Source organism: Eumetopias jubatus, unplaced genomic scaffold (assembly GCF_037043125.1).
Source record: "Eumetopias jubatus isolate StellerSeaLion01/CBP00866 unplaced genomic scaffold, mEumJub1_p1.0 scaffold_13, whole genome shotgun sequence".
NCBI classification, from domain to species: domain Eukaryota; kingdom Metazoa; phylum Chordata; class Mammalia; order Carnivora; family Otariidae; genus Eumetopias; species Eumetopias jubatus.
The window spans coordinates 5,816,440-5,837,631 of NW_028274819.1; the positions used below are offsets into that span (position 1 = coordinate 5,816,440).

Sequence of the window (21,192 nt, forward strand, 5' to 3'; positions counted from 1 at the left end):
TGCCAAGCATCCTAACCCAGGGGCTTTTCTTCTTAGGTGACACCGTCCTCCAAGATCGTGGGGGACCTGGCCCAGTTCATGGTGCAGAATGGGCTGAGCCGGGCGGAGGCTGAAGCCCAGGCAGAAGAACTGTCCTTCCCTCGCTCCGTGGTAGAGTTCCTGCAGGGCTACATTGGCATTCCCCACGGGGGGTTCCCTGAGCCCCTCCGCTCTAAGGTAGGAAGGCCCAGCACAGTGTGAGGGCGGAGGTTGGGTGCAAGCATCAGACCTGACCCTCTTGCTTTGCTCCCCAGGTGCTAAAGGACCTGCCAAGGGTAGAGGGGCGGCCTGGAGCCTCCCTCCCTCCACTAGATCTGCAGATGCTAGAGAAGGAGCTGATAGAGCGGCATGGGGAGGAGGTGACCCCGGAGGATGTGCTCTCAGCAGCCATATATCCAGACGTCTTTGCCCACTTCAAGGACTTCACGGCTACCTTTGGCCCCCTGGATAGCCTCAACACCCGCCTCTTCCTGCAGGGACCCAAAATTGCAGAGGAGTTTGAGGTCAGTGGCTCTGGCACCTGTCTACACTCCACCCCAGCACCCCTGCCCCTGCATCCCTAAGGACACCACATCTAGAGCTCCAGGCTTTGGCTTGGCTGTCACCCCGCTTCACAGGCTGTGGGTACCCAAAGCACCCTGGACAGACCAGGAGGCTAGGCCTTTACAAGTGAGGAGCTGAGGCCCAGGGTTAGGGGACTTGCCTGGGACTGGGTCGGGGGGCTGCTCTACCCAGACTTGTGTGTTCTATTGTCCCCCACCCCCAGCTCTGAGCTTCCGTGCCTTCCCTGCAGGTGGAGCTGGAGCGGGGCAAGACCCTGCACATCAAAGCCCTCGCCATGAGTGACCTGAACCGGGCTGGCCAGAGACAGGTCTTCTTTGAGCTCAATGGACAGCTGCGGTCCATCCTGGTCAAGGACACTCAGGCCATGAAGGTACAGTCCCCCCCACCCCTCTAGGCCCAGCCAGGCAGTAGGGATGGGCAGGGCCTGTGCCTCATGTCTCCTTCCCCTCTGCCCTGTCTACAGGAGATGCACTTCCACCCCAAGGCCCTGAAGGATGTGAAGGGCCAGATCGGGGCACCCATGCCTGGGAAGGTAATAGACATCAAGGTGGCAGCTGGGGCCAAGGTGGCCAAGGGCCAGCCCCTCTGTGTACTCAGCGCCATGAAGATGGAGACTGTGGTGACTTCACCCATGGAGGGCACTGTCCGCAAGGTCCACGTAACCACAGACATGACACTGGAGGGCGATGACCTCATCCTGGAGATTGAGTGATCTTGCCCCAGGTTGGCAGCCTGGCCATCCCCACCTCAACCCTTCCATAGACACTGCGCTGCCAGGGCAGGCCCAGGCCAGCCAGTGCCCGAGGTCACAAAGGCCTAGCCCTGGAGCTCCTGTCCTCAGCTGCTCGTGGCAGGAGACAGTCTGCCTGCTGCGGCACATTCCCTTCCTCCAGCCATCTGTCTTTTCCCTGCTGGACAGCTGCTCACGTAGTCATCTCTCGCCAAATAAGGGTCTTCTCCTTGTTGGGAGACTACAGGTGGTGGGCCTAAGACCCAGGGGAGCAGGTTTAGGGGTCCTGTCTCCTGGGAGGAGACCTAGGCTCCAGGTCCGGTCCTGAGAACTTTGCTCAATAAAACTGGCTTTCCCTGCCCTCCATGCTGGGTCCTGTGCAGCACTTCCCCCCCCCCCCCCACCCCAGCGCCACTCAGCAGAGGGACAGGGCTGCCTGTTGGGACTCCCCATGGCAGGGGCAGGTCAGTTGTATCCTCCTTGGAGGGTAGGGAGAATAGTAGTGTTGGTTTCAGCCGCTATGGAGCGCCTATGGTATATGCACCCCAAACAGGAGCAGTTGTACTGAGAACTTGGGTAGAGGGGTGCTGTTCTAAGCACTAAACGCCCATTAACGTAGTGAATCAATCACCCGTTTTATGTAAAGGGAAATGGAGTCCTAGGAAGGTTAAATAACTCGTCTAGGACCCCAGAGCTGGTAGGAGGCAGAGGGTTCAGACCCAAGCTGTCAGTGGACTCGCTTCCCAATCACACTGCTTTACTTCCTAAACCCTGGGCCAGCCTTCCCACCTCGTTAGTCGAAGACTGCATGCAAACAGACGCCAACTTCTAGGAGGTGGGCAAAACCCTTGGACGTGGGAACCTGTGGGTGAGGGTTTAGTGGGAGGTTAGGAGTATGGAGTCAGTCTCAGGATCTAATCCTGCCCATTCCCATAACCAAGCCCTCGGGAGACTCCCTCACCCGCAGGGGGACAGCAACCCTGCATGCGTCACTGCACTGCTGCCCACCCCCACCCCCCACAGGGGAGGTGAAATGGGGGCACCGGGCAGTTCCTGAGCAGGAGCATGAGAAGGGGTAGGGCACAGCCCAGGTCTCCCAGTCTCCAGGGGACCAGGCAGGCAGTACACCCCCAGCACCCTGCCAGCCCAGTGCTCTTGGGGCACCACAACCTAATTTGGGGGGCAGTTTTGGGTTTCCTCCTCTTTGGACCCCAAGATCCCAAAGGTACACTCTAATAAAACAGGGCCGTGCTCACCCCCCTCTGGCTCCCCAACAGCTGCTACACAGGCCGAAGACAGGAAAGCTTCCACAGCAGGGTAGGTGTGTGACTGTCATGACGACCTTTTAGATCCAGGTGGATGTAGTGTAGTCACAGCCAAGCTGGCGGTGCCCTGGGGAGTGACTGCACACCCATTTCCTTTCAACCACCAGCCTTGGGACTGGGACGGGACTTGGGACCACCTCTTGCAGTCTAGAGAGAGACCTCAAAGTATAATATTCTTTTAAAAGTTAAAGTCCCAGGGGCAAGGGAATGAAAACCATTCAAAAAACAAGAGGAAGGGCAGGTAGAACACTAAAGTTCTAAGAAAAAACCTTGAGTTCCAGTGTTGCTCAGCAGGGTCCTTGGTGCTCTCCGGGCTGCAGTCTTCGTTCTGAGTTCCTCCAGGGACTAGACTAACCACACAGTGGCAAAGGCCAAGCCAGAAAAGCCTCTACTCCCAGTGACTCTGAGCTGGTTCCTCTCCCATTTGGAGCCTGTTTATTCTTCCTTGTGTAATGTGAGGCTGGTAGACTTTGAGGTGGTCCTGGTGGAAAGCCTACAATCGACCCTCTACGCTCTCAGGGGACACAGGTTGGAGGCTCCATCACTGGGGTCAGGGCCCTAGGTTCCATTCCCTGATCCTGGGAGCCAAGAGGCCCTAGGCTGAGCCGAGTTCACATGTGGCACCTGCAGTCCCAGGTCCACCTGTGCTAGGACTTGGGGCATGGCTGAGAAAGGAAGCTGCAGACCCAAGGCATCTGAGGACCCCATCCTATCCTTGACTTCAGGGAATTGTGCCTACCAGGCTGAACTGCCCAGAGGTTAGTGTTCAAAGTAGCCAAGAAAGGTGGTGGGCACATTGAGACGAGATCGGGCGCGTTTGGAGTGATATGGCCGTAGACTGGTGGGCACATTCAAAAGACCCCAAATAGATTGATTTCCAAAGGTTCAAGGCCATGTTACCCAAGTTAAATCTCTTTAATATCTCAATACAAAGTCCTGATGCAAAAAGACAATGAGAAAACCCTGGGAAGTTGGGGGGAGGGATTTTGTAAATTCCACCCCCGAGCAGCTTTTCAGAGGCAGATGGGGGCAGAGGAGCTCAGAAAAGCAGCAGTCCAAAGTGAGGAAGGGAGTGCACGGCTCCTGGGACCTGCCCCTTGTCCCCTCACCCCCAGCTGTTCCTCAACCTCCTTTGGAGGGGGGCTGCACCCTTTGGGTATCTGCTCCTTTCTCTTGGTCCCTGGGATTCAACTAGCTGTGGCTTCAATCCCCTACAAAAATTCCTGAGATCTCGGGGACCCCAGCCAGCTCCTCCCCTTGCAGTACCCCTTGGTGGGGAGGGGCTGCGGAGCCCGTGAGAGTTCATCGGAGCATGGGTCAGAAGCGTGGGTCAGGAGCACAGGGGAGCCTCTGAGTCCCCTGCCCGCTCCAAAAGCACACAAAGGGGAAGGCTGCCGTAGAGCTTGGGGTCCGTGAGGGGCTGGAGCAGAAGCAGGAAGAGTCCCACACCCAGAGCATAGCCTGCCAGCAGGGGCCGCCTCTGCGGATGCTCCAGGGCTGCGCACACGGCAGGAAAGCCCATGTAATTGCAGAAGGAGTGACAAAGAACCGGCCCAATCAGGTGTCCTAGGGAGGGGAGATAGAGCAGCTTTTGGAGCATCCCCACCCCCTTCCAGGGCTAATCACCCACATCCCTGAAACAGGACATCAGTGACCGCCCACACACACCACACAGCCTCCGCTCTCCCACCTCTCAGACCTCACCAGGCTGAAAGTCCTGGTTCTGCCAGTCTCAGACCACAGTGGAAGAAACTTGCCACTCCTACAACAAACAGCATTCCCATTCTCCCACCCACTCCTGTGGGCCCCTGAGCCCCCGGCGGCGGGGGGGGGAACGACCCGTCAGAGACTGAGGACCAACCTGTTCGGATGAAGAGGAAAGCAGTGTAGGCACCGAAGACCGCTGTGTAGGAGAACTGGAACGCTGGAGACGGGGAGGCCGCGAGTGACCACACCTGCATGCTCTTCCTGCCCCAGCACTGCACACCCATCAGCCAGAGACATCCCCTTCCCCCGAGGGCAGTGGCTGCCTGCCCCAGGACCTATGGCTGTCCTCTACACCCCAACTCCCATGGCAAGGGGCCCTTCTAATACTGCAGCCCCTGTTCCCAAGTCTTCCTCCAGAACGGCTATCAGGGACACCCTTACACACCCCGACCCAGGACTGCCCCAGGCAAGCTTTCTAGGACTCACCTGCAGACAAGAAGATGCTCCCCACGCTGCTCTGGCGGAAACGAAGCTGCTCAAAAATGTGGTGAAAATGGGCTGGGAGAAGGCAAGAACTAGGTCACATTCCTCTACGACTGCCTTATAGGCCGCACCCTTGCTCTAAACCCCCTTTTTGGCTCTCGTGCCGGGAACATCTCAACAGGACCAGGCTAGACACACTCACCAACTCCAAAGAAGAGTGGGCAGGTGAACACAGCAGGGCCCAGGCCCGTGCATGGTGCTAACATGGGCAGCATGCAGGCCCGGAATACCAGTTCTTCTGTCAGGGGTGCAATCACTTGGTTCCGCAGCCAACGCATGTCTGTGAGGCAGCGGGCCCAGGAGCGAGGGGCTAGGGAGGGGATTCAGGACCGAGAGTTAGTGACTAGCTATTGAACAAAGAGATCCTAGAGGCCCCAAAGGCCCCCCTCCCACAACCTTTCCCTGGCCAAACTCAGATTAGGTATCAATACTCCTGAAAACAGGTAAGAGTAAAACTTTATCATCACACCCAGCACAAAACAATGTTTCAAGAGGACTGAAAGGAAAGGTATTAGTATCTGAGGCAGAATATCCTGGTAGTAAATTCTGGAAACATCAAAATCAGAACTCAAGACCAGCTCTGATTTGAGCCAAATGTTAGAGAAGAACCAACATTCTTTAGTCCACACAAAGTACTGTTGCGGCTTCCTAGGGGACTCCTTGGATGTCAGAAACCAACTCTTAAGGCCATCTACTACATGTTCCCATTTTACTGATAAGGAAACAGGTATCTCCTACATCTCCTGTCCACGTCCTGCCACAAGCCCACCTACTCCCTTTCTCAGCTGGGCTGCCTGTGCCTACTTTTTCCCTCAGCCCTAAGGACTCACCTAAGACAACCTTCAACCCATCTGCCAGATCACATGGACAATCCATAGAGAGCTGCATCAGTGGGCCCAGGAAAAGGATCTGGGGACAGGAAAACGAGTGATCAAAGGAAAGGCTTAAACCATAATCCACTACCCTTGCTCAGAAAAGACCTCATGAGACTTCAAGCCTCCTGTTCTCAGCCAGGATTTCCCACCCATGCGTACCTGAGGGCCAAGGGCCATCTCACAATTTCTGCGGCCCCTCAAAATACGGACACAATGGAAAAAAAAGGCCATGGAAAGGAACATCATGCTAAAAACAAAGAGAAAAATAACACGGGCACTCACCATGGTCAGCAGCAGGGGTAGCAGTGCTGCTGGGAAAATGCCCTCCAGCCTGAAGCCCATCAGGGTGAGCAGGGATGTGCCTGGCTGAGCCACAGGAAAGGAGGCATCAGTCTTGCTCTCTGCCCGCTGAAGACCCCAGAGATCCTCCCCTCTTGCCCTCTGCCCCGCCTCCTTCGCACCTGGATGCCTGTGAGTTCTCTCCAGAGTAGCACGCAAAGGGGCGAGAGACTGGACACCACCAAGACGCTAGTGAAACGCCGCTTGATGACGGCAGGATGGTCCCTACGGAGGGAGCAGTAAGTTCCGGGGGCCCACAGCCGCCTCTGGATAGCGCGGCCCCGCCCCCGATTCGCCCAAGCTCCGCCCACAGCCCCGCCTCGCGGAGGCGCGGGTTCCGGCCGCGCGCGCAGCCCCCGCACCTGGGCAGCTCACTCTTCCAGACGTAGAGGCTGCCCACGTAGGAGCAGGCAAGGCTAAGACAGGAGAACACTGACACCCAGCAGCACAGCCCAGGGCCTGGACCGCCCAGAGCCGCCGACTCGGGCTGCCGTTCCGGCCGCGATACAGACAGCAGGCGCAGCCCATCCCCGCCCAGCGCCGCCATCGCGCCCGGACCCGCGGCGCGTACCAGTGACGCGATCCCGCCGGCGCTCGACCCGCGCCTGTCGGAAGCGCGGATGACGTCATCCGGCAGCGCGGGCGCCCCGCCCTGACCCCGCCCCCCAACACTGAAACAGAGGCGGCGCGCGCAGAGCAAGTTTATTGAACGACAGACAGCACGCGGCGCCAACAGCTGCTGGGGAGGCGTGGAAGCACGGGGCGTGCCGGGGGGTGGGAATCCCCAGCTTAGGGCTCAGGGCCGGGACTCAGCCACTCGGATAGATTGGAGACCTCCTGCTGCCAGAGCGAGTCCTGCAGGAGGAAAGGGAGCCCGGAGTGAGGACCCCTCGACAGCGGCCGTCACCGCCTTCCCGCTGCGCCCTCCACTGCGCGGCCCTCGCCCGGTTACCTCCAGGCTGTCCCCGGGGCTCCCCCTGCTCCCGCCAGGCGTCGGGGAGGCCCCTGTGGGCTTCGTGCGGCACGCGGCGGCCTCTGACGGGCTCCGGGTCCTGGCAGAGTGGAAGGCCCGCGTTTCCTCCATGCCCTGCCGGAGGCAGCCCCTCTTGAGCCTCTTGTTTTCAACTTGCTCGCTGGTCCCTAGGCGAAAACAAGCCCACTTTTGCGCCTACGGCCCGTGCTAGAAAGACCCCTGGGGCAGAAGAAAGGGAGGAACTGGTCCCGGCTCTCTTGCCCTCCCTCAAATTCCTTTCAATCAGGTCTGTCCGGATCAAAACGCAGCTCCCGGCCTTAAGGCTGAGGCAGCAGAATGGTTTCAGTCCTCACTTGGGGCTTACGCCCACTCATTCACTACACACAGATTTCTCGTGGAGTCCAGCTCCTCCCTCCCTGCCAAGCTGTGATTCCCCCTCCCTGAAAGCCAGCCTCCCCTCTCCCTTCGTAGCTCACAGTACGTTGAGCAGTGCCCATTAACTGATGGACTTGTGCAAATTTAAAGTGAGTCTGTACCCACAGATTCCTTCTAAGCAGGTCCTGAGAATGTAGCTCAATGAGCTGTTTCTGGGTGAGGCTCACAAATGCTAGGAGGAATGCAGAAGTGTGTACAAAGCCCAGGGATAGAACACAGAAAGAAGCTGCTATTCATCCCTAGAGGTGAAGAAAGGTTTCCCTGAGATGTCTGAGCTGGGTTTTTAAAGGATGAAGAGAAATATGCCAGACCAACAAGGGAAAGGAAAGGAATTCCAGGTAGAAAGATGCAAATATCCAAAGGCATTAATTAGTATCCCACATAAAATGCAACATGGTGGGGGGGGGGTCTAGGAGATGAATCTGAAAGGGTTAGTAGGAATCAGAGAAGACTAAGAAATGGATTTTTATCTGTAGAAAACAGGCAGTGAGGAATTTTAATAAGCACTGGAGATGTATTGTTAATTTTGTATTTTAGATTATTCTGTCAGAGGTGTGGCTTAGAGTCAAACTAGAAACAGGAAGACCTCGGGGTGTCTGGGTGGTGCAATTGGTTAAGCATCTGACTCTTGGTTTCGGCTCAGCTCGTGATCTCAGGGTCATGAGATGGAGCCCCACATGGGGTTCTGTGCTCAGCATGGAGTCTGCTTAAGACTCTCTCTCCCTCTCCCTCTACCCCCTGTGCATGCAGGCACGTGCTCTCGCTTTCTCAAATAAATAAGTCTTTAAAAAAAGGGGGGGGGCGCCTGGGTGGCTCAGATGGTTACGTGTCTGCCTTCGGCTCAGGTCATGATCCCAGGGTCCTGGGATCGAGCCCCACATCGGGCTCCTGGCTCAGCGAGGAGCCTGCTTCTCCCTCTCCCTCTGCCTCTCTCCCTGCTCATGCTTTCTCTGTCTCTGTGTCTCAAAAGAATAAATAAAATCTTTAAAAAAAGGGGGGGCGGGGCGCCTGGGTGGCTCAGTCGTTAAGCGTCTGCCTTCGGCTCAGGTCATGATCCCAGGGTCCTGGGATCAAGTCCCACATCGGGCTCCCCGCTCAGCGGGAAGCCTGCTTCTCCCTCTCCCACTCCCCCTACTTATGTTCCTGCTCTCGCTGTCTCTCTCTGTCAAATAAATAAATAAAATCTAAAAAAAAAAAGGGGGGTGCGGGACATGAAGACCTCAAGAGCCCCAGAGAGTGAAGGCAGCAGGAATGGATGGAGGCACCACCAGGTTAAGAAGTATATTCATGAGGCCAAATCAATAGGCCTTGGGGAGAGATTAGGTGTGATACAGGAAAATGAGTGGCATCCTGAATGAATCTCATTTCAGATGTGAAAAACTGGTTGCGTAGTGGTGCTATTAATCCTGGCGGGGGGGGGGGGCACCTGGAGGCTCAGTCATTTGAGTGTCTGCCTTTGGCTCAGGTCGTTGGGATCGAGTCCCACATTGGGCTCCCTGTTTTGACGGGGAGTCTGCTTCTCCCTCTGCCCCTCCCCCCTGCTTGTGCTCTCTCACCCTCTCTCTCTTTCTCATAAATAAAATCTTAAAAAAAAAAAAAATCCTGACAGAGGTAGGACCATGTGACCTCCACATGGAGCTGCTTAGTGAGCAGATAAATCTCCCATCTGGCACTCAAGAGAGGCCTGGGCTGGTCATGCCAACTGGAAAGTCTTGAGCTCCAGAGGCAAAGTTCAATGCCTGGGATGGAAGAGAGCAGCTAGGGAAGGAGTGCTATACAAGCATTGTTTAGGGGGTGGCCAAAGGAAGCTGGCTGAAGAGAAAGATCAGAGGGGAAAATGAGGTGAGTCACAGTCTTACAGTGCTGAATTCTGTAAAGAGTTCAGGCACAGTAAAGATAAATGTACAATTTGGTACTTATGGAGTCTTCCCAAACAAGAGACCTTGCAGTGCAGACGCCACAAAGAAAGCAAGTGCCCTGGGTTAGAATTAGAGAATGGGAGGAAGAAAGGGAGAGGGTACAGCTTGCTCTTTTGAGAACCCTGGCTGAAATGTGATGGAGAGAAAGAGAAGTTGTTCAAGATCATGGGAGATTTTTTTAAGTACTGAGAGATTGCCCTGCTAAGGGGAGAGAACTCAGAAGAGAAAATAAAGGTGCAGAAGTGGTAGCTGATGCAAGTAGGTTCTGAGAAAGCAGCAGGGCTAATGCCACCCCTGAGCCTAGCAGGGATGGGGCCCCATGCTGATAGTTTGGGCACTAAGTGTGAAGTAGGGGGCTAAGTCAAGAGGCAGAAGCTGGGTAGACATTTTAAAGAATGGAGTAGCAACTGATGAGAAGGCCAGGAAGACGACATAAAGGACTGATAGCTAAGGACTACCCAGTGAACAGACCGTGGATATATGGTGGCATCATCCAACTTTCAGTGATTTTCTTTAGCAGAACTGCCCACGTGGGACATAGGATTGACGGTGACTAGAGCTGCCGCTTTATCAAGCAGAGAAGCTCACCCAGTCTTCCAGAGGGTTCCACCGGATTACATATACCTAGATTTTAAGGCTTATATTGAACAGTGAAAAAAGCATAAACTGAAATTCAGATTATCCACCTGCAAAGCAACCTCTTGAGCCTGGCTTGTCTCTTATGAAATGGGACCAATGCTGCCCATGCCAAAGGGGACCACTGTCAGAGTGGTCACTGTGGGAAAGTCTAGCATCCCCCTGGGTCCACAGAAGTTGCTGGATAAAATGTTAATTTCTCCCTTCTAAAGAAAGGAAGAAATTCCTTATTTACTCTTCACTGCATAAATACTGAATTGTATCCACTCTTTTAAATCTCCAAATCTATATTTATATAAATAGATTCTTTGCTTTATACAAGCCTTCACTGCAGGGTTCTTTTCAGTAGCAATAGCCCCCACAACATTTAAAACAAGGCTCAACTGATAGAATGATTCAGGAACACCTCTTAGGCCTAAGTCTGGACAACATGCAGCATGTTGTAGTTGTGACCTTGGAAAGAGGAATTTTACCAACAAAGTATAGGTGCTAAAGTCAGTCCCCAAATTCCCTCAAGCCCAGGTACTGTTTTGACGGTGCATTCCTGCTAGTCTTGGCTCTTGGAGACAGACTGGAGCCAGGCTACCTAGGTTTGAATTCTGGCTCTCCCATTTACTACCTGTGTGACCTTCAGTAATTTTACTGACATATCTGTAAAATGGGAATAGTAACACTACCTCATAGGGTTGTTTTGAGAATTAAGAGCATTAACGCATTTTATTTTTGTTTTTTGTTTTTTTAAAAGATTTTATTTGTTTATTTGACAGAGAGACGGCTAGAGAGGGAACACAAGCAGGGGGAACGGGAGAGGGAGAAGCAGGTTTCCCAAGGAGCAGGGAGCCCGATGTGGGGCTTGATCCCAGGACCCCGAGATCACGACCTGAGCCGAAGGCAGACGCCCAACGACTGAGCCACCCAGGCGCTGCTAGCATTAATGCATTTTAAAGCTCAGAATCAGGGTGCCTGGGTGGCTCAGTTAAGCGTCTGACTCTTGATTTCGGCTCAGGTCATGATCTCAGGGTTGTGAGATGGAGCCTGCATCAGGCTCTGCACTCAGTGGGGAGTCTGCTTAAGTTTCTCTCTCTTCCTCTGCCCCTCCCCCCCCATGCCTGCTACCCCTTCCCCTAAATAAATAAATAAATCTTTAAAAAAGTCATTAAAACCTCAGAATAGTGCCTGGCACCTGCACTGTCAGGCTCAGGCACCAGTGGCTGAGTGATTTCCAGCCATACACACATCCTCTGCCACTGCTGGATCTGAAGGCTGTATAAGTGTTGGAAGGAGGCGGGGGAATGACCACTATAATCATATCACACACAACAATTCCCCAAAACATACATCAAGGTTGAGGTGTTCTGCACCCAGGAGTAATCTCCAGAGCCCCAAACAGAGCAGTAACCAAAACCAGGGAGAGCTGCATTATCAGCACTAATGATCGAGAAAAGACACAAAGGGATGAACTGGATTCAGGGCCCTGCCCCTCCATGTACAACTATCTTTAACTGCACAAACTTTATGAGGAATTTCTAGTTCTATCATACCAGCTTTAGGGAGAGAATGCCCCCTGCTGCCTCAGAACACCCCTAGTGGCAGTGGGAGCCAACCAAATCCCAGGATTTTGCTGTGGTGGAAGATGCAGTTTGAAAGCTTGAAGTCAACATTTTTTACTTCTCAGCTTTGGTCCTGGGCTCACTTGAAAAGCTGAAACCTTACCTGCAAGGAGTTCCAGGCTGCTGTTCTCATGTGCATCCTCTGTGCTCTGCTCTGCATTTTTCTCTGGAAGCAGCTGCTTTAAAAATCAGAAGTACTCAGTGAGTTTTGTAGGAACATGAAAAAGCCCCAATGAGACAAGTGTGCCTGCTGGCTCTGTTGACCTCACAGGGCTGTCTTCCCTCACCTGGAGCTCCCTCTTACTTCTTCCTGGCTCATGTGAGTCCCCTACCCAGCTCCAATCAAGGCTTCCTTCTGTCAGAGCCTTTGCAACCCATTCCAGGCACTCGAGGCATTTTCTTCCTCCTCCGAACTCTGGTCACCTGCTTACCATCTGCCTCTCTCCTTGGGCTCTGAAGATGCACTGCCTGCCTTTGTTTATCATTTTTATGTGTGTGTTTTACACATTATTTTTTAAAAAGATTTTATTTATTTATTCAGGTATGTAGAGAGTACACACAAGTGGGTGGAGGGGTAGAGGGAGAGAGAGAATCTTAAGCAGGCTCCATGTCCAGCAGGGTTCAGTCTCACGACCCTGAGATCATGACCTGAGCCGAAATCAAGAGTCAAATGCTTAACTGATTGAGCCACCCAGGCGCCCCATTTTCCACACTTTAAATTCCTTGAAAGGTAAGGTTCATTGTGCCAGCATCCCTTTACAGCTAGCATAGTGTACCTTGCACAGATAAGTGCTCAACATATAACTGACTGAGGTCAAACCTGGGAGGCCACAGGGCACATTTTGTGGTCCTCTGCAGCCTTTCAAAGCCTTGCCACACTTGGGTTTGATTTGGACAGAGAAACTAAGTTCTTACTATGATCAGAACCCAATCCTCCTAGCTTCTTGTTTTTCAAGAATACAAGTACATAAAAATAGACATCCTCTTCATCAAAATTAAAAACTTTTGTGCTTCAAAGGGTGCTATAATGCGAAAACTCAACCCACAAGAATGAGAGAAAATATTTACAAATCATATCTGATAAGGGTGTTGTATTCAAAATAAAGAACTCTTATAATTCAACAATAAAATAACAGCCTAATTAAAAATGGGTTTGGGGCACTTGGGTGGCTCAGTCGGTTAAGCATCTGCCTTCAGCTCAGGTCATGATCCCAGGGTCCTGGGATCAAACCCCACATTGCATCAGGCTCTCTGCTCAGCAAAGACCCTGCTTCTCCCTCTCCCTCTGCCTGCCACTCTGCCTACTTGTGCTCTCTGTGTGTCGAGTAAATAAAATCTTTTTTTAAAAAATGGGTTTGATAGATTTGGAGACCTTTCTCCAAAGAAGAGATACAAATGGCCAACAAACCCATGAAAAGACACTCAACATCATTATTCATTAGGGAAATGCAAATCAAAACCACTATGAGATACTTTACACCCAGTAGGATGGTAGTGGTAGTAACAACAACAACAGTAATAACAGACAGTACTAGGAGGATGTGGAAAAATTGGAACCATTATACATTGCTGGTGGGAAAGTAAAATGGCCAGTTTGGAAAATAATTTGAAAGTTCCTCAAAAAATTAAACATAGTGGGGCACCTGGCTGGCTCAGTCGGGAAAGCATGTGACTCTTGATCTCAGGGTTGTGAGTTCGAGCCCCAAGTTGAGTGTAGAGAATACTTAAAGGTAAAATCTTTAAAAAAGAAAAAAAAAAAGTTAAACATAGAGTTACCATATAACCCAGCAATTCTACTCCGAGATATATAACCAAGAGAATTACAAACATATGTCCACCCATAAATATTCACAGCATTATTCATAATCACCAAAAGTGCCAAGTAACTCAAATGTCCATCAACTGATGTACAGAAAAAATGTGGTATATCCATACAAAAGGATGTTATTCAACCATAAAAAGGAAACATTGTCACATGTTACAACATGGATGAATCTTAAAAACATTATGCTTAGTGAAAGAAGCCAAAGGCTACCTATTATGTGATTCCATTTATATGAGATACCCAGTATAGGCAAATCCATGGAGATGGAAAGTAGACTGGTGGTTGCCAGAGGATGGGAGGAGGGGAACTGGGACTGAGTACAAATAGGTACAGGGTTTCTTTTTGGCCTGATGGAGATATTGTGGAATTTAGTGGTGACTGTTCCACGACACTGTGAATATATTTAAAGCCACTGAATCCTACAATTTAAAATGGTAGAGTTAATGGTATGTGAATTGTACCTCAATGAAAAATACTCTTATCATGTATTATTTACTAAATCAAGTTTCAACGTCTAAGTACATTCCAAGGAACACAGAAGGGTAAAGATGGCCCTGATGGTGTGAAAAAATTGCCACGCGCTTTTTTTTTTCCTTCTTTGAGAAAAAGCTTATTCTTTTACTTCATTCTTGCCTAGAAAATCTTATGTAATAGACAAACATTTCTCCTATCCTGAAGCTGGTATCACCAAGGAAATACCCACACTCAGATTTAAAGCTCTCAGCCTTAGATGAATCTTGCATACCCTTCATTCATCATCAATCCCCCCAGATGAGACAGCCCAATCTCTGGGATACACCTCCTTGGATTTAACACTGTGAGACATTTGATTCTGGTCTACCCCCTCATCCCAAGGAATCAATACCTTTCCTAACAAAACTACTTCCCTGTTACTGCTCTTATTTATTATGGGTTTATGTTCTCAGCTGCTATACACATTTGTGACACTAGCCCTGGAGAACTACTTTGTCTATTCCTTCATGGCCCATGTCCTGTGTGCCAACACCCAGGTTCTAAATATCCACTCCAGGCATGGCCTTTTCCTAAATATATTCTATAAAACTCTAAATACATATTCTCTCATTTTTTCTACTTCTCCATAAACTATATAATAGCCATAGATTGTTCTATTCTATATTATTCAAGAGTTCAGCCATTCTACTTTATCTGTTTAAAAGTGGAAACTGGGGCGCCTGGGTGGCTCAGACGGTTAAGCGTCTGCCTTTGGTTCGGGTCATGGTCCCAGGGTCCTGGGATCAAGTCCCACATCAGGCTCCCTGCTGAGCAGGGAGCCTGCTTCTCCCTCTCCCTCTGCCTGCTGCTTCCCCTGCTTGTGCACCCTGTCAAAAATAAATAAAATCTTTTAAAAAAATAAAATAAAAGTGGAAACTGAGGGACTGGTCCAGAGGTAAAAGAATTTGACCTAGCATCATTGATCTTGTAGTTTTTAGCTGAAGCCATTGGGTGCCACTCTTGTGCCACTAACAAGTCATTTATCACTAGAAGGACATCAGCAGAGGGAAACAGTAATGATCTTGAGTGCAGAAGCAGAGGTTCTGCTCATGAGTGCCTCTGATCACTCATCTTCCCTAGGCTATATGGTGTGGAACATTCCTATACCAGTCCTATATGTTAACAATGTTACTAGGCTTTGGAACCAGGAGACCTCAGTGCAAAGCCTAGCCTTGACATTTGCTGACTATGGGATCCTGAGCAAATTAGGAAAGTTCTCTAACCAGCCTCTCCATCTATAAAATGGGAAAACTACAACCTATTTTGTAGGATCTTTTTGGTATTAAAGTGGAAATCTTGGCACAGATTAAGGATTCAATGACTGTTCCTTACTTCCAAGACCTAGGACTACTGGGTAAGACCTTGAGTTCACTACCCATCTGCTAAATTAATTGGGCTATGAATGGCCCTGAGGCTATGAGCTATCACTATGGCAACAGAATGGGGCAAAAGAGGTCAGATCGTTTCCTTTTGCGATCTCACTAGGATATCAGAGAGACCCAAGCAAAAGGTCTTCACAGGATGAAACATTTCTAGATCCTACCCATATATCCTAGGTCCTATGATAATGGCACGTGCCTTACCCTGAACCCATCCCTAGAAATCTGAGGTGTGGATGGCTATGGTGAATGGAACAGTGGCTCCCAAAAAAGTATGTCCGAGTCTTGACCCCCAGAACCTGTAAATGTGATGTTATTTGGGAAAAAAAAGTTCTTTTCAAAAGTAATTAAGGATCTCAAGATAATGGGCGCCTGGGTGGCTCAGTCGTTAAGCGTCTGCCTTCGGCTCAGGTCATGGTCCCAGGGTCCTGGGATCGAGTCCCACATCGGGCTCCCCGCTCCGTGGGAAGCCTGCTTCTCCCTCTCCCACTCCCCCTGCTTGTGTTCCTGCTCTCGCTGTGTCTGTCAAATAAATAAATAAAATCTTAAACAAAACAAAAGAATCTCAAGATAAGATCATCATGGATTCAGAGTACGCCATAAATCCAATGACAGGTGTCCTTATAAAAGAGGCAGAGGGAAATTTGAGAGACACAGGAGAAAGGCCATGTGTTGAAGATGGAGGCAGAGACTGGAATGTTGTGCCAAGGAACATCGGGAGCCACCAGAAGCTGGTAGGGGAATGGAAAGATTCTTAGAGCCTTTAGAAGAGGCATAGTTCTCCTAAAACCTTGATTTCAGACTTCTTTTTTATTATTTTTTTAAATAGGCTCCATGCTGGGCTTGAGATCAAGACCTGAAGTGCATCAAAGACTCCAAAGCCTAACCAATTTAGCCACCCACGTGCCCCTGATTTCAGACTTCTGGACTCCAGAACCATGAGATAATAAATTTTTGGTTTTTAAACCATGAAGTTTGTGGAAATTAGTTTGTTCAAGTTGTGGGCAACAGCTTTCCAAGTTGGAGGGAAATCAGCAAGCGTATTTGCAGTGAACTAGTTGAAGGGAATGGCAGATGCATTTCAAGGAACGTGCTTCCTAGAAGGTACATAAAAGGTGTGGTGAAGGGAGCATTTACAGGGATTTCACTCCCATCCTCTAGCCTTTCTAACTATAAAGCAGAGGAGGATAAGTAAATTGATGAGATGCTGTGATCCTTGGGTGTCTAGGCACCTAAACTTCCCCATCTAATCAGGCAAAGAAATAGTAGAAGTGCAAAAGGGCCTATTATTTTATCAGAAACAGTATCTGTAATTTTTTATAGCAACTTTATTGGAATATAACTTGCATACTTAAACTGCATTTATATAAAATGTACAATTAGGTAAGTTTGGGCTTATATACGTATTTGTGAAACCATCACCCCAATCAAGATAATGAACACATCCATCACCTTCAAAAGTATCCTCTGACCTTCACAATCATTCCCTCCAACTTTTTTTTTTTAAAGATTTATTTATTTATTTATTTGAGAGAGAGAGAGAATGAGAAATAGAGAGCATGAGAGGGAAGAGGGTCAGAGGGAGAAGCAGACTCCCCGCCGAGCAGGGAGCCCGATGCGGGACTCGATCCCGGGACTCCAGGATCATGACCCGAGCCGAAGGCAGTCGCTTAACCAACTGAGCCATCCAGGCGCTCTCCCTCCAACTCTTATACCTCCTATCTTTAAGCAACCCCTAATCTGTAAGTAAAGATTAGTTGGCATTTTGAAAAATTTTATATAAATGCAATCAAACAGTATGTACTTTTGTATTTAAGGGTTTTCTTTTTCCTGGATGCTATCACACCTGATCCAATATTTCAAGGTTTTTCATTCAGCATGGCTATTTAGAGATTCACTCATGCTATTGTGTATATCAACAGTTCATTCCTTTTATTGCCAAGTAGTATTCCATTGAATGAACCATTTATTTATCCATTTACCTGTTGACACTGGGTTGTTTCCAGTTTGGGGTTATATGACAGAGGTGCCATGAACATTAGTATATAAATTTTTGTGTGGACATTATGTTTTCATTTCTCTTGGATTAATATTTAGAGGAGTAGAAATGGCTGGATCATATGATGTATATGCTTAACTTTTTAAGAAACTGCCAAAATGTTCTCCAAAGTGATTGTACCACTTTTTATTCCTACAAATAGGGTATAAGAGTTCCAGTTCCTCCACATCCTTGCCAATACCTGGGGCATGGTCAGTCTTCTCATTCCAAATAGGTGTGAAACTGTGCTTCTGACTTGCATTTTCCCTAATGACTAATGTTAAGCATCTTTCTCGTACATTTATTTCCTGATTGTGTATCTTCTTTTGTGAAATATGTGTTCAAATCTTGTGCCCATTTTAAAAACTGGGTTTTCTTATGCTTAAGTTTTGAGAGTTTTAAAATAGTCTCAATATTAAGGTAAGGTTTTTAACTATAAATTCAATCTCTTTAATAGACATAGGTATAATAGACCAGGTATGTAGAGCTATTTCTTTTTTTTAAGATTTTATCTATTTGAGAGAGAGAGAGAGAGAGCAGGCGTGCACATGAGCAGGGGGAAGGGGGGGAGGGGCAGAGGGAGAGGGAGAAGCAGATCCCTGCTGAGCAGGGAGCCTGATGAAGGCTCTGGGATCATGACCTGAGCTGAAGGCAGATGCCTAACTGACTGAGCCACCCAGGTGCCCCAAGAGCTATTTCTTCTTGAGTGAACTTCAGTAATTTCTGTCCTTCAAGGAATTTGTCCATTTAATCTAAGTTGTCAAATTTACTGATATGATATTTAACATTTAACATATGATAACAACATTTAACATTGTTTATAAAAGCCCCTGATAGTCCTTTTATATCTGATGTCACTTCTCTAATTCCTAATAGTAGAAATTTGTATCTTCTCTCTTTTATCCTTATTTGTCTGGCTAAATGTTTATCAATTTTATTAATCATCTTGGGGCGTCTGGGTGGCTCAGTCGCTAAGCATCTGCCTTCGGCTCAGGTCATGATCCCAGGGTCCTGGGATCCAGCCCCGCATCGGGCTCCCTGCTCCGCGGGAAGCCTGCTCCTCCCTCTCCCTCTCCCCCTGCTTGTGTTCCCTCTCTTGCTATCTTTCTCTGTCAAATAAAGAAAATCTTGAAAAAAAAATTTTATTAATCCTCTCAACGAACCAACTTTAAGTTTCATTGATTTTTCCCTACTGCTTTTCTGTTTTCTATTTTACTGATTTCCACTCTGACTTTATTATTTATTTATTTATTCTCCCTCATCCACTCCCCCTGCTTGTGTTCCCGCTCTCGCTGTGTCTCTCTCTGTCAAATAAATAAAATCTTTTTTATATGACTTGAATTCTTTTAAGTTTATTGAGATGTATTTGATGGCTCAGAATATGGTCTATCTTGTTAAATGTCCCTTTTGTTCTTGAGAAGAATATTCTGCTGTGGTTGGGCAGGGTGTTTTATGAATGTCAGTTAGGTCAAGTTAATTCATAGTGTTACTTAAGATTTCCATAGACTTACTGATTTTCTGTCTACTTGTTCTATCAATTGTTAACAGAAGTATGTTGAAATTTCCAAATATAATTGTAGATCTGTCTATTTCTCCTTACAATTCTATCAGTTTTCTTCATTTATTTTAAAGTTCTCTCAAAAGTTTCATGAATGCGGGCACCTGGGTGGCTCAGTCGGTTAAGCGTCTGCCTTCAGCTCAGGTCATGATCTCAGGGTCCTGGGATCAATCCCCACATCGGGCTCCCTGCCCAGTGGGGAGTCTGCTCGGCCCTCTCCCTCTGCTCCTCCCCTACACTCATGCTCTCTCTCTCAAATAAATAAATAAAATCTTAAAAAAAACACTTTATAAAAAAAAAGTTTCATGAATATTTGGGGCTATTATCTTCATTACATTGTACTCACTGTATGGAATTCATCATTATGAAATGACCCTCTTTATCCCTAGTAATACTGTTTGCTCTGAAATCTACTTTATAGCCTCTTCAGTGCTTTTTTAAGATTTTTGTTTGTTTGGTTTAAGTAATCTCTACACCCAACATGGGGCTCAAATTTACAATCCTGAGATCAAGAGTTACATGCTCTACCAGCTGAGCCAGCCAGGTGCCCCTCTTCAGGGCTCTTTTTATTAGTGATATACTATAGTATATATCTTAAACATGATATATCTTTTTCTATCCTTTCACATGGTCTATTTCTGTCTTTATTTTAAAGTGGATTCTTATAGGCAACATATAGTTCTCTTGCTTTATTCAATCTAACAATCTCTGCCTTTTAATGTAAATAGCTGTAAAGACCATTTACATCTAAAATGATAATAGATATGGCTGAGTTTAAATATATCATCTTGCTTTCTATTTGTCTCATTTGTACTTTGTTCTCTTTACTTCTTCTTCCTCTTTTTCGGCCCTCTTTCTGATTATTTTTAAAAACAGACTTTACTTTTTAGAGCAGTTTTAAGTTTATAGCAAAACTGAGCAAAAGGTACAGAGATTTCTCATATGCCCTCTGCCCCACATAGGTATAGGCTCTCCCATTATCAACATCCCCCCATCAAAGTGGTACAATTGCTACAAATGATATACCTACATTGACATATCATTACCCTTCAAAGTCCATAGTTTACATTAGGGATTACTCTTAGTATTGTACATTCTGTGGCTCTGGACAAATGTATAATGACATGTACCCACCATTAACAGAATCATAAAGAGTAGTTTCACTGCCCTAAAAGTCCTCTGTCCTTTGTATATTAATTCCTCCTTTCCCTTTAACTCCTGGAAATCACTGATCTTTTTACTGTCTCCATAGTTTTGCCTTTTCCAGAATGTCATATGCTTGGAATCATATAGTATGTAACCTTTTCATATTGACTTCTTTTATTTAATAATATGCCTTTAAGCTGCCTCCATGTGTTTTCATGGCTGGATAGCTCATTTCTTCTTAGTGTAAAATAATATTCCATTGTCTGGATGTGCCACAGTTCATTTATCTATTCACCTGCTGAAAGACATCTTGGTTGCTGCCAAGTTTTAGCAATTAAGAAAGCTGCTATAAATATCTCTGTGCAGGTTTCTGTGTGAACCTAAGTTTTAACTCCTTTGGATAAACACCAAGGAGCATAATTATTGGATCACATGGTAAAGAGTATGTTTAGTTTTTTAAGAAACTACCAAACTGCCTTCCAAAGTAGTTGTACCATCTTGCATTCCCACCAGCAATGAATGAGAGTTCCTATTGTTCCACATCCTTGTCACTATTTGGTGTTATTAGTGTTCTGGATTTTGGCCATCGTAATAGGTATGTAGGGATATCTCGTTGTTTTAATTTGCATTTCCCTGATGACATATGATGTGGAGCATCTTTTCATGTGCTTATTTGCCATCTTGTGTCTTCTTTGGTGAGGTGTCTGTTAAGGTTTTTGGCCCGTTTTAAATTTTTTTTGTGAGTTTTAAAAGTTCTTTGTATATTTTGGATAACAGTCTTTTACCCATATGTGTCTTTTGCAATTATTTTTTTCCCAGTCTGTGGCTTGTCTTCTCATTCTCTGGAGGGCTCAATATTTTTTATGACTCCATTTTATCCCCTTTCTTGGCTCAATAGCTGCAACTCCTTGTTGTATTATTTTGATGGTTCCTTTCATCTTTAACTTAACAGTCTACCTTCAAGTAATATTATACCACTCCACATACAGTGTAAGTCCTTACAACAGTATATTTCCATTTTTCTCCTCCTGGTTTTTG

General features: G+C 47.8%; 3 protein-coding genes across 10 annotated transcripts in view; 1 reads left to right on the forward strand and 2 right to left on the reverse strand.

Annotated features, from left to right (window-relative positions):
* The window catches only part of PC (pyruvate carboxylase), a 98,953-nt gene extending 97,256 nt beyond the window's left edge, over positions 1-1,697 (forward strand). For all 3 annotated transcript variants that reach the window (XM_028118097.2, XM_028118100.2, XM_028118098.2), the window contains 4 exons: positions 37-216; positions 294-542; positions 833-973; positions 1,067-1,697. In XM_028118097.2, coding sequence (XP_027973898.1) covers positions 37-216; positions 294-542; positions 833-973; positions 1,067-1,315 — 819 coding nt within the window. In that variant the 3' untranslated portion in view covers positions 1,316-1,697. The remainder of the gene's footprint in view (positions 1-36; positions 217-293; positions 543-832; positions 974-1,066) is intronic.
* Positions 1,698-3,554: 1,857 nt separating this feature from the next.
* RCE1 (Ras converting CAAX endopeptidase 1) lies at positions 3,555-6,682 on the reverse strand. 6 transcript variants are annotated; one of them, XM_088017799.1, is made up of 8 exons: positions 6,485-6,682; positions 6,245-6,347; positions 6,066-6,149; positions 5,739-5,817; positions 5,051-5,218; positions 4,852-4,923; positions 4,520-4,637; positions 3,555-4,224 (listed from the first exon to the last, which is right to left on the reverse strand). In XM_088017799.1, the coding sequence occupies exons 1-8, from the start codon at positions 6,667-6,669 to the stop codon at positions 3,870-3,872; spliced, it is 1,164 nt and encodes a 387-aa protein (XP_087873925.1). In that variant the 5' UTR covers positions 6,670-6,682; the 3' UTR covers positions 3,555-3,869. The 6 variants fall into 6 exon arrangements, with proteins under 6 accessions (XP_087873925.1, XP_027974279.1, XP_087873926.1 ...); XM_028118479.2 differs by having other exon boundaries at positions 3,898-4,224; positions 4,520-4,582; XM_028118482.2 differs by having other exon boundaries at positions 4,132-4,224; positions 4,520-4,626.
* Positions 6,683-6,911: 229 nt separating this feature from the next.
* TOP6BL (TOP6B like initiator of meiotic double strand breaks) overlaps positions 6,912-21,192 on the reverse strand; it is a 105,126-nt gene continuing 90,845 nt past the window's right edge. The window contains exons 14-16 of the mRNA XM_088017798.1: positions 11,799-11,871; positions 7,075-7,262; positions 6,912-6,977 (exon numbers count right to left, since the gene is read on the reverse strand). Coding sequence (XP_087873924.1) covers positions 6,912-6,977; positions 7,075-7,262; positions 11,799-11,871 — 327 coding nt within the window. The remainder of the gene's footprint in view (positions 6,978-7,074; positions 7,263-11,798; positions 11,872-21,192) is intronic.

Coding starts and splice junctions, on each gene's coding strand:
- RCE1 (XM_088017799.1), bottom strand. CDS start 6,669: ATGGCGGCGCTGGGCGGGGATGGGCTGCGCCTGCTGTCTGTATCGCGG. Junction 6,150..6,244: donor GAGAACTCACAGGCATCCAG/GTGCGAAGGAGG, acceptor CCTGTGGCTCAG/CCAGGCACATCCCTGCTCAC. Junction 4,924..5,050: donor CCCACTCTTCTTTGGAGTTG/GTGAGTGTGTCT, acceptor GCCTTCTCCCAG/CCCATTTTCACCACATTTTT.